The sequence below is a fragment of the Salmo salar genome, chromosome 04, assembly GCF_965601325.2.
Source record: "Salmo salar chromosome 04, fSalSal1, whole genome shotgun sequence".
NCBI classification, from domain to species: domain Eukaryota; kingdom Metazoa; phylum Chordata; class Actinopteri; order Salmoniformes; family Salmonidae; genus Salmo; species Salmo salar.
In genome coordinates this window covers 19,215,862-19,228,505 of record NC_138294.1, presented here as the reverse complement: position 1 = coordinate 19,228,505, position 12,644 = coordinate 19,215,862, and the positions used below count along the sequence as shown (strand labels likewise).

Below are 12,644 nucleotides of genomic sequence, written 5' to 3'. Positions count from 1 at the left end.
AAATAGGTGGAGTGTGTGTGCTCCTGGTCTTTGTAAGCACACGTGCTGCTGCATTCTGAATTAATTAAAGCTGGCCAATGTTTGTTTTTTTGAGGGGGGGAGACCAGACAGGAGTGCATTGCAATAATCAAGCCTGGCAGTAATAAAAACATGCATTAGTCAGTGTGGGCTTGACAGAGGAATAGTCACACTTTGACAATATTTCTAAGGTAATTAAAAAGCGGATTTTTGGTCTCATTTCTGATGCGGGCCTTCACAGCGTTGGGCCAGTAAACGAAAGGTTGCTAGATTGAATCCCCGAGCTAAAAATCAGTTGTTCTGCCCCTGAACAAGGCAGTTAGCCCACTGTTGCTAGGCCGTCATTGTACATAAGAATTTGTTCTTAACTGACTTGCCTGGTTAAATAAAAAATATATATTTAAAAAAAAATTTGTAAGGTCAGTCCAGAATCACACCTAGGTTTATAGTCTGGTGGGTTGTATCTAGTCGTCTTCATTAGCCATCTGAACAGCTTGTTACTGCTGTCTGTACTGTCTTTCCTCTCATCTGTCTGTCACTGGTCCTGAATCATGTACTTCCATACTACTTAGTATGCCAGAAGAGTAGGTTAGGATTCCAAGTATGCTAAACATGTTCAATTTGCATACAATCGTAAGAATGATGAACAGCGTCTCAGACGACATGCTGAGGAAATGAGAAAATGAGGAATGGGTGAAACTCCATGCCTCCACATTCTCCTGGGAGCCTCTTGTAATCAAGTTCCCTGATGCACCCCTGTCTACTCCTCCTCCGTCTCTTCTCCCCTCCCTCGTTCCGTAGGGTGCTCCCGTAAGGAGATCACAGAGCACTGGGAGTGGCTGGAGCAGAACCTCCTGCAGACGCTGTCCATCTTCGAGAACGAGAATGACATCACTACCTTTGTCAAGGGCAAAGTTCAGGTACTGTTTAGTGTATATATGAGTCACTTAGCAGATGCTTGTCTCTAAAGAAACAGTATGGACATCTCTGGGATTTGGAAGGTTGGTTGTGTTTAGAGGGGATGCATGGTGGGGTTTGTGGAATTTCACAAATCTTGTAATGGTGTTTGTGACAATAGTAATGGTGGTTGTCAGCAATTCATTTTGACAGTTTGGACATTGAAACGTATGACGTTTGCCTGTGAAATGTTTGTCATGCCAGGTGTAATATTAGCCTAGCATGTAGTCAAACTAGTATTGTCAAAATAACTCCTGCCAGGGGAAAAATAATGAAGCCCGGCTGTGTTCACTATTGTAACCTAAAAACAGGTCCAGCTACTGACACAGCCTCTAAATCAGGTTCTGTATTTATGTATGGAGATAAAGAAGTTCTTACTCAATGAATACATTACAAAAGCTAGCCAGATAAGATTTATTTTGTTCTCTTACTTTGTCTGCCACTCACTCTCTCACTTTCCAGCCATCTCTATTTTAAAATGAATTGTTGAACTTTTATTGATTGTCTCAAAGTCCTTCACTCCCTCTATTTCGCTCTTGCCCCAGGGTATTATCGCCGAGTACAACAAGAACCACGACGTGAAGGAGGACGATGACACTGACAAGTTCAAGGAGGCCATCTGTACGTTCCGTAAGCTGTTTGTCATGCCTGAAGAGGAGAAGCTGGTCAACTACTACTCCTGTAGCTACTGGAAGGGCCGTGTGCCCCGGCAGGGCTGGCTCTACCTCAGCATCAACCACATCTGCTTCTACTCTTACCTGCTGGGGAAAGAAGGTAGGGACCACTGGCATGCTGGCACAGGTACACACACCACTGCATAACTGGTTAGTACTATATACCAATTATGCATAGCTTTTGAAGACCCTTCAGAAGTCCCAAAAATAGTACAACCCCTTGATATTTTTCTGGGTGGATACAATGTATTTTTTTAAGATGAAGTGATGTATATTTCAAACGATCAGCTTTTATGCAACCCAAAAATGTATAAATGCAACCATCTCTCTTCAATCTATCTTTCTCTCTCTCCGTCTCTCTCGCCCTCTTTCTTCCCCCCTCAGCCAAGCTGGTGATCCGCTGGGCCGACATCACCCAGCTGGAGAAAAGCACCACGCTCCTCCTCCCTGATGCAGTCAAGGTGAGCCTTATAAATCATATCAACTATACTGCATGTTTACCATCGCTTTAACATCTCGTTGTCCATCCATACACCCCTCTAACCTTCATTCATGCTTCCGTTCCTCGGTCAAGGTGAGCACGCGGGTGTCCGAGCACGTCTTCTCGGTCTTCCTCAACATCAACGAGACCTTCAAGCTGATGGAGCAACTGGCCAACATCGCCATGAGACAGCTCCTTGACAACAAGGGCTTTGAGCAGGACCGCTCTCTGCCCAAACTCAAGAGGAAGACACCCAAAAAGGTGTCTGCCCTCAAGAGGTGAGGTTTGGTGGAGGGGGTTCTGGGGAGGTTCTGGGAAGGTTTGGTGAGGCGGGATGTTGTAGGTGAGAGATTTTTGTCTCCCCTCAATAGGTTTGGTTGATAGTTGAGGACGATTGGTTTCTGGGGAGATGCAGTAGTTTAGTCATGATGTAGTCATTTATAATGCTGCACAAAATTCTTTGCTGCCTGCGGGTGACCTCTAACCATTCACAACCATTCCATGTGGTTGCATGGCATTGTACGTTTTACAGTTTAATAAACAATATACCAAGACTTAACTAAACTAATGACTTCAGAGGAAAGAAATGTATAGTCTTGTTCCAACGTGCCTGAAGGAAAACCAGCTGAGGTGGTTTAGTAGTATATTAAAACTGACTTCCTTTCTAGTAGTTTGGCTCACAGCCACTTTTGCATTCTTTAAAACTACAGCACGACTTTGTCATAATCCTTTTAGGAACTTTACTGGCGCTATTAACTTTGAATACCCAAGCTTGCATCATTAGCCCAAGACTTTCAAATGCATTTCCCTCAAGACAGATTCCAACTCTCTAACCACTACCCATACTGTTGCCCCATCTAGATGTCTATTGTAGTATTATACTGTTGCCCCATCTAGATGTCTATTGTAGTATTATACTGTTGCCCCATCTAGATGTCTATTGTAGTATTATACTGTTGCCCCATCTAGATGTCTATTGTAGTATAATACTGTTGCCCCATCTAGATGTCTATTGTAGTATAATACTGTTTCCCCATCTAGATGTCTATTGTAGTAGGAACTGTTGCCCCATCTAGATGTCTATTGTAGTATTATACTGTTGCCCCATCTAGATGTCTATTGTAGTATTATACTGTTGCCCCATCTAGATGTCTATTGTAGTAGGAACTGTTGCCCCATCTAGATGTCTATTGTAGTATTATACTGTTGCCCCATCTAGATGTCTATTGTAGTATTATACTGTTGCCCCATCTAGATGTCTATTGTAGTATTATTCTGTCATACTTGGTTTCAAATTGCTCTTTCACTCCATTGACCTGATTTTTATTTTATTTTTCATATAAAGAAAAAGAAAACATTTTACATTTTTTGGGGATGCAGTTTAGGATGCATGGGAAATTATAAAACATTGGCCAAATGTATTTTAATGTGTGACATACATTTGTAAATGTATTTGGGATACATAAATTTGTATGGAAATAGACTGCGTACAAAACATTAAGAATGCCTGCTCTTTCCATGATATAGACTGATGAAGTGGAGGAGAAAGGTTAAAGAACGTTTTTCAAGCCTTGAGACAGTTGAATCATGGATTGTGTATTTGTGCTATTCACAGGGTGAATGGGCAAGACGATAGATTTAAGTGCCTTTTGAACAGGTTATGGTAGTAGGTGCCAGGCGCACCGGTTTGTGTCAACTGCACCGACAGTCTCAATTTACTGCTCTATTTAAAGACAACAGATTATGTTCCGAATTAGATTCTTGACAGTCTCTAGACTAGACAATCTCTTGAACCTTGTTGTCTCACCCAGGGACCTGGATGCCAGGGCTAAGAGCGAGCGTTACCGGGCCTTGTTCCGTCTGCCCAAGGATGAGAAGCTGGACGGACACACGGGCTGCACCCTTTGGACCCCCTTCAACAAGATGCACATCCTGGGCCAGATGTTTGTCTCCACTAACTACATCTGCTTCACTTCCAAGGAGGAGACCCTGTGCAGCCTCATCATCCCCCTAAGAGAGGTGAGTCTGGCTGGGTACAGACTCTGGTGATTGACCGTAGTCCTGGAGCTTAGTGTTGGCCCGGAGCAATAGTCTGCATTGACTGGAGCTCTCTGAGATTTCGGGTTGGTGACCGTTGAGCTAGACTTTTGTGACAATTTTGGATGATGCTAAGACATAGGTCAATGTGGGACCACTATAAAGATTACCTTTGACAGGTTCTGCTGTGTGCTGCTGTAGGGGGTGTACTAGCAGGGCAGTAAGAAAGAGCAGCGGCCGGCTTAACACTCAGGTAGAGGGCTGTCACTCCCAATCTGCTTTAGTCACTGGCTGCCCCTCTCCCAGCCATTGCCTTGTCGATCAGGACCCCCCATCCTGTCACATCTTATCCCCATCAGCCATCTTAAACTACCAATCGCTGGCAGGGCAGAATGTGGATCGACTACTAATGTCTAGTGTTATGATGTGTGGCACTGAATCAATTCAGTCACCTCGTATGTGGGTTGAAATGGTGAAACCTATTGTGTGCTTGGTATAGTATGTTGGCCTTAGGCCGATATTCTCATGTGCAATGACCAATGTGGTTAGATGGTGAAATAAATCAATACACATGCGATAGGTTACTGTAATTCGTGTTCTACATCGAACACTTTCTCGTATGAAATAGGAGATTTATATCTTATGTTGCATCCTCATATCACTGACGTACTGTGTCTTATGACTGACGTGACTGGCATATCTGTTGTCTGACTCAACCATTACTCAACCCTGCACCTTAGAGGCTGCTGCCCAGTATTCATAGACATGGAATCACTGGCCACTTTAATAATGGAACACTAGTCACTTTAATAATGTTTACATACTGCGTTACTCATCTCGTGTGTGTGTGTGTGTGTGTGTGTGTGTGTGTGTGTGTGTGTGTGTGTGTGTGTGTGTGTGTGTGTGTGTGTGTGGATTATTCTGTATTCAATTTACTAGTATTTTAGTCAATGCCACTCCGACATTGCTCGTCCTAATATTTATATTTTTTCTTAACTCTATTCTTTTACTTTAGATTTGTATGTATTGTTGTGAATTGTTAGATACTACTGCACTGTTGGAACTAGGAACACAAGCATTTTGCTACACCCGCAATAACATCTGCTAAATATGTGTATGTGACCAATAACATTTGATTTATGACTGGCATATCTGTTGTCTGACGTATGACTGACATCTGTTGTGACTGATAAATGAATGAATGACATATCTGTTGTGACAGACCTCTGTGTCTCTGTCCCTCCCAGGTGACGATAGTGGAGAAAGCAGACAGCTCCAACTTTTTGCCCAGCCCAGTGTCCATCAGCACCAAGAACAGGATGACCTTCCTGTTCGCCAACCTCAAGGACCGGGACTTCCTGGTCCAGAGGATCTCTGACTTCCTGCAGCAGACCACCTCCAAGATCTACTTCGAGAGGGAGATCACCGGGAGTGTGAACAGCTCCGACGATGAGGTGAGGGCACATCTATGTCATTGCATATCTAGGATGTTGTACATCATTTAGGTCTATACTCTTCCACAACTGCTCCCCAAGTTTGCTGATAAGTCTCCCTCTATTCCAGGTCTTCACTAGATACTTAGCATGATTATTATCACAGGTCTCTGATCAGCTCTTATCATAAAGCACACTGCATTAACTATCCTTACCCTGATCCTGGACTTGTGCTGTTCTCCACCAGGTGTATTCTCAGTATTATTAGTTTGGCATCTCATCTCAGAACAGTTGTTATGATAAACTCATGATAATTGACTGCATTAACAATCTCCTAACTCTGATCCTGAATCTGTCTCTCTCTCTCTCCTTTAGGTGTACTCCCAGCAGGGCTCTCTCCTCTCCAGCAGTCCCCAGCGCAGCAGTCTGGGCTCAGAGGGCTCCTCCGAGGGTGAACGCCAGTTTAACCTCAACGACAACAGCGTGCCCACCGCCACCCAGGCCCTCATGACCATGTACCGCCGTCGCTCGCCGGAGGAGTTCAACCCCAAACTGGTACGGTCATTGAATGGTCACGGAATATGCAGTTCTGGTCACGTATTGGGGTCTCCCGAGTGGCGCGGCAGTCTAAGGCACTGCATCTCAGTGCTAGAGATGTCACTACAGACCCTGGTTCGATTCCAGGCTGTACCACAACCGGCTGTGATTGGGAGTCCCGTAGGGCAGCGCACAATTGGCCCAGCGTCGTTAGGGTTTGGTCGGGGTAGGAATGTTATGGTAAATAAGAATTTATTCTTAACTGACTTGCCTAGTTAAATAAACATGTGGTCGAAAATAAGAAGATGCTCTATTGCTATAGTAGAGAATTGGAATGATTGCACATGATGGAATTGAACTGGGACTAAATGAATTGATTGAGTTGAAAACATTTTATTTACAGTGACAAAATATTGTAACAAAGTGTAATTGCGTGTATATACCTGCATGCTGAATAAGCCATTGGGAATGCAATATCTGCATGTAATAACCTGAGGCTTTTCCCAAGCCTCAAATCAAATTGTGTTGGTTGCGTACACCTATTTAGCAGATGTTATTGCGGGTGTAGCGAAGTGCTTGTGATCCGAGCTCCAGCAGTGCGGTAATATCTAACAATACAAAACAAAGTTGCTTAGGAGCCAGAAACGGAGCCACCATGTCTATCGGCGCCGTCAGTGTCTCAACCTTGATCTAAAACAATGCTTGGCTTGCAGTCGGTGTGTTCTGTTCCTGCTCTAACCTCCAGCTGGCTTTGCATTGCACAGTTCAAAGGCCTGCAGGGAAGTTGCTGATGTAGACCAATGGAGGGGGAGTGTGTGGAAAGTATATTAGATCCGAGTTAATTGAAGTAAATAAAGCCCTAATGAAATTCTTCGGAGACCTCTTGGGGAGTATTTGTGCTACGTACGTCTGTGTAGAAATGTTGTTTAGGCTTTGTAGGCCGTCTGGCTCGTTACTTAATGAGGTGGTCATTTGTTTTGCCTCCTACGAACCATCCTGATCTCTCCAGCTCACATTCTGCGTGTATTGAAACAATGTAAGCGTGCCATATTAGGATGGTTCGTACGAAGCTAGTCATTTCATATCTTTTTGCTTTCTGCAGAGAAGTTGGGTTGTTGGCTCAGCGGTTACAAGGGTGTCTACTTTCTTTCTCTCGCTCTCTCTGTCCTTAAACATCATTCTATAGTTCTAAGGGGAGCTTTACTGGCATGAAATGTCTCTTGTGACATTTCTCTCTCTCTCTCTCTCTCCTTTCTCTAACACGTGCAAGATTATTAACTGTCAATTTTTTTTTCTTCCCCAGGCTAAGGAGTTCCTGAAGGAACAGGCGTGGAAGAACCACTTCACCGAGTACGGCCAGGGGGTGTGTATGTACCGTACAGAGAAGACCAAGGACCTGGTGCTTAAAGGCATCCCAGAGAACATGAGGGGAGAGCTGTGGCTGCTCTTCTCTGGTGAGGCCAACAGTGGCACGCGTTCTCACAGTCAGACGTGGGCACGAGCTCTCTCTCACACACACACAGTACACTCTCACAATCACTGTACATAGTCATTTGTATATTACATTATTCCCCCCGGTTCTTGACATTCATATACTCGACTTTCACTCATTCTGTATCTCCACAAGCCGTGCTGATACACACACACTCAAAGACCACAGATAGACAGTACTACGTGCTCACACACTCATACACCAACTCTAACCTGCATTCAGCATCGTGTGGCGGGACCACACATCTCATTACTTTAGTTATTGTTACCACAGGATGAAAAACAACAGTAAAAACATCAGGTTTTGGGTTTTCCCAAACCCCCTTTTGTGGTATGAGCACAGAATGGTTCATCATCCAGGTGTATTAGAAGTATTGATAGTCAAATATTAGCTCTTCTTTCAGTGTACATATGGATTTGGGTAGCCTCATTAAACATGTATTAGCTTGGCCTTGGCAACGCATTCCATTCCTATCTCCTGCCTGAGCAGCAGTATCTTACTGTATCTAACCTGTAACTGGGCTGCATGCTTCACGTCCACTGTTACAGTATATTACAGTGAGCACACACATTCTATAGTCTGCTTACTGTATGTCAAACTGAACACTGTCAGTCTGGTTTATCAGGCTTTACAAACACAGCAGCTTATGTAGGGGTTGTGTTAGAGACGTAGGCCAGCATTGTGACCACCGTAGCTGTGAAAAGCTGACCTGTATAAATAAACCTGAAGAACCAGTTGGCCTACAGGGAGAGTCACTGCTAAGATCACCAAACAATGTTTTCTACTTCAGCCTCTTCTTCCTGGAGTAAATGCCTTGCAGCCACGCGACCGCACTAACAGTTAGCGATTATCTACCTGCTCTTTCCGTCCCGTCCCCCGACCTACTTATGGTACCTTCCGCAGTCGCCATGGCAACCATACATCTGCACTTGCTGGAGGGACTGGTGTGTTTACATGTTAGCCTAGCGTCTCTGGCAAAGCTCGCTAGAGGTGCTTTTATGTGGGAGAAGATGCAGCATTTGAATGCAACCTTTATACTTGTCCCTCTACTCACTGTCACAGTGGGAACAGTTGATAAGCCTGTGTTTGACTGAGTGAGTTTGAGGGTGTTATGATTCAACAGACTTTTACCCAGGACCCCCCCCCCCCCCTCCTTGAATGGTTTGGCCTGTGTTGTTGCTCTGTGCACAGTCAGGGCTGCTTCCACAGCTGGGAGTACGGGAGGGGGAGGTCTATAATGGCACTAAGGTTTCAGTGTAGAAGGGATTCTGCCTAAAGTGAGAGTGGAAGGCTTACAACTGCATGACTACTGGCTGCTTGCCACATCCTCCGTTAGCAGAGATGGAATGAGCAATGGCATGTCTTGAGTTCTGGTTTCATCACTCTAACCATTTCTGAAACTGATTACATTGAATATGCCGTTACATTGCTAGCCTAACTTAGCCAGGCGTAAAATAAATGCCTGAAACTAGATCCCCCTGAATGGTCTTGAAGAGATTAAAAAAATAACTGTTGGGGAGAGGTTCTCTTCTGCACTGTTCAACCAATCCAGTAAATGTGGAGGAGTTAAGATGGACCGTTGCCTTGTTAACGTCCAAAAGCGGAAGTCGCATCACAGGCTCTTTCCATTTCCCCCTGAAAACTGGAACATCTGTTTGTTAGCAGTTCTCTTAAGGCTGTTGGTTGAAAGATGGGCCTGACATTAACCTTGTTCCATCAGCCCAATTTCTTTTAAACAGCAATTGGCTGATTGTCTGGTGCCAATGGGCCTCTTTTAACACTATACTAACTGTGGTAACTATACCCCCCCCCCCCCCCCCCCCCCCCCCCCCCCAGGGGCGATCAACGAGATGGCGACCCACCCTGGCTACTACGAGGACCTGGTAGAGAAGTCTATGGGGAAGTACAACCTGGCCACAGAGGAGATCGAGAGAGACCTGCACCGCTCCCTCCCTGAACACCCAGCCTTCCAGAACGAGATGGGGATCGCTGCCCTACGAAGGGTCCTCACTGCCTACGCCTTCAGAAACCCCAACATAGGCTACTGCCAGGTACACACATGGTATATAGTATACACACATGGTATATAGTATACACACATGGTATATAGTATACACACATGGTATATAGTATACACATACAGACGCACCAGTCCGGTCGCTCAAGATCCACTGCCAAATTAGACGTCCGTCCAGGTAAGCAGGGCGTCACAGGATTACGTCAAAACCGGCCTCTAGGGGCAATGTTGGCGCTATTACCGTCAAGTCCTGTGGACAGGGATGGCGGATGGGCGTAAGCTGTGAGCTCCGGCTCCGAAAGTCGTGTGTTCAATCCCAGTGCTAAACACTATTTTTGTCTATCCCAAACCTTAACCATTCGGAATTAATGCCTAATCTTCAAAATGTTATGTTTGTGGACAAATGTCTGATTCTGCAGTGAGACTGAGAGCTTGTTACACCACACACACACACACACACACTTATTTTACAACACAAACATTCACACTGCTCTTCAGTTTGATAAATGGTCAAGCCACATAGTAGTTTGCCGCTTCTATCGCTGTCCTGACTCCCCTGCGGGTCCCTAATCTTGGTTCCCCCTGCGGGTCGAAGCCATGCTTGACTGCCGGTCCATCTGTTGGCAGATTGAAACTCTGAAGACGTTTAACTCTGGCTGAAAACTGTAGTCCAGACCTACTGTCACATAGCTGTTTTATTTGATTCTTGTTTTGCTTTTTGAAGCGTTTGAGATTCTGTAAAGAAAAGCGCTGTAGAAGTTGAATGTATTATTCTGAATAATCTTGGTGGTTCTTCCTAGGCCATGAACATCGTGACGTCGGTGCTGCTGCTGTATGCTAAAGAGGAGGAGGCCTTCTGGCTGCTGGTGGCTCTGTGTGAGCGGATGCTGCCTGACTACTACAACACCAGGGTCGTAGGTCAGTTGGAAGCTTCTGGAATGAGGCTGTAGTAGGGCAATGGGTGGCTTTGTGGTTGACTCTGTTTGCGCCTCTGCGTTTTTAACTTGGTCTCAGTGTCTCTATTTTATGTTTGTGTTCACATGTGTGTATGTGTCCCTCAGTCTTTGTGCATATCTGTTGGCATCGCTCTCCCTCTTACTGTATCAGTGTACGCATAGGCCTCTTTTTTTTCTGTCTCGCTAACCTCCCACTTCTCCTTCTCCAGGAGCTCTGGTAGACCAGGGTGTATTTGAGGAGCTGGCCAGGGAGTACGTCCCTGAACTCTACGACTGCATGCAGGACCTGGGAGTCATCTCTACCATTTCCCTCTCCTGGTTCCTCACCCTGTTCCTCAGTGTCATGCCCTTTGAGAGTGCTGTGGTGGTGGTCGACTGCTTCTTCTACGAGGGCATCAAGGTCATCTTCCAGCTGGCGCTCAGCGTGCTGCACGCCAACATCCACCAGCTGCTGGGGGCCAAGGACGACGGAGAGGCCATGACCGTGCTGGGAAGGTGAGGACGGTTGTGGGTGGAAAACCGACAAGGAGCCAAAGATACTAAAACAGGGCTTTTCAATTTCGCTCCAGGAGGACAGAAACACTTCTTGATATGTTTCTACCTGGTAGTTAATTGTATTCACCTGGTGCACCAGGTCTGAAAACCAGAAGGGTTTTAGCCCTGCAGTACCAGAATTGGCACAGCCCTGGACTAAAGGGACATGACTGATAGGCCAACTCATGACTGGAACACTGAACCTAACCTAAACTAAAACCCTAACCTTTGCCCTGACCTTAATCCTAACCATAACCAATTAGGTCATTCAACATCAGTTTGCTGGTCAGTCATGCTACTTTAGTTTTTCACTCAAAGAGCAGACCCCATGAGTCAGGTCAAAGGTCAAATTGTTTTGGCGGCAGTGACACGAGATCTTCATCTTGTTTTGAAACACCGCAATAACAACGCTTCTTAATTCAATTAAAGCTTGATATTGATAAGCTGTCAATATGAAGGATTTGGTTGTGATAACCTTTTTCATAGAGAAGCCTTTATTCAAGGAATATGCTTGAAACGTTTGTGTGTAGGTACCTGGACAGCGTGACCAATAAGGACAGCACCCTGCCTCCCATCCCCCACCTCCACTCCCTGCTGACAGACGATGGGGATCCCCACCCGGAGGTGGACATCTTCAAGCTGGTCCGCAGCTCCTACGAGGTGAGTCTTCGCACCATGACCAGGGCACTATCCCATCCACCCGTCATGCAATCATTCCTTCAGTCTGTCAGAGATGGGGTCAATTTCAATTCAGTCAATTAAGTTGAAATGGAATTCAGCCCAACCCTGCTTCCTAGACCCAAGTGTATTCACTGGTAGAACTGTCACTCTGTTTTGACCTTTACTCTGGCTGGTGATTATGTAGTCTCAGTGGATATCCCAGCCGTAGGATAGCAGCAGTGTTGACTCCTCTCTGTCCCGTGTGGCTGTTTGTAGAAGTTTGGCTCCATCCGGGCAGACGTGATCGAGCAGATGCGCTTCAAACAGAGGCTAAGGGTCATCCAGACCATCGAGGACACCACCAAACGCAACGTGGTAACGACCCCTGCTGTCTCACACACTGTATGGTATACCAGATGTTGGGTGTGGAGGATTTCAAGTCATTTTAAGCCAATGTTTCTGATTTGTATTCAATGCTGGTTAGTTCTGATCTCCTCACACAGCTCCTAAATCCACTGTTCTTTCAGGTCAGAACCATTGTCACGGAGACTGCCTTCAGCATCGACGAACTGGAGGAGCTCTACGTTCTGTTCAAGGTGAGTGACAGCCATACTGTAGCCAATAGGAACTTAAAGGACCTCATCTCTTCCTGTATTTTCCTCAGCCTCCCTTTCTCTTTGGCAGGGCGTCTCATTTCTCCTAGCTCTCACATAGTGCCCTGCTACCACGGCAACACTGAATTATGGGCTATAATTGGAGCGGGGACTTAATATCCATAGAGACAGACCTAAAACCCTGGCAACAGCATTTCACTCTTCATCCATTAACATAACGTACGCTCACTGCTC

The 12,644-nt window shown here is 45.5% G+C and overlaps 1 protein-coding gene across 2 annotated transcripts in view; it reads left to right on the top strand.

Moving 5' to 3' along the window:
- LOC106610250 (TBC1 domain family member 9) overlaps positions 1-12,644 on the top strand; it is a 28,282-nt gene that overhangs the window by 10,376 nt on the left and 5,262 nt on the right. Inside the window, exons 3-16 of one of the 2 annotated variants that reach the window (XM_045716539.2) lie at positions 820-938; positions 1,521-1,749; positions 2,034-2,110; positions 2,224-2,408; positions 3,942-4,149; positions 5,415-5,621; positions 5,976-6,155; positions 7,441-7,591; positions 9,466-9,680; positions 10,447-10,564; positions 10,812-11,097; positions 11,667-11,796; positions 12,073-12,171; positions 12,324-12,392. In XM_045716539.2, coding sequence (XP_045572495.2) covers positions 820-938; positions 1,521-1,749; positions 2,034-2,110; positions 2,224-2,408; positions 3,942-4,149; positions 5,415-5,621; positions 5,976-6,155; positions 7,441-7,591; positions 9,466-9,680; positions 10,447-10,564; positions 10,812-11,097; positions 11,667-11,796; positions 12,073-12,171; positions 12,324-12,392 — 2,273 coding nt within the window. The other variant, XM_045716540.2, reaches the window with a different exon arrangement.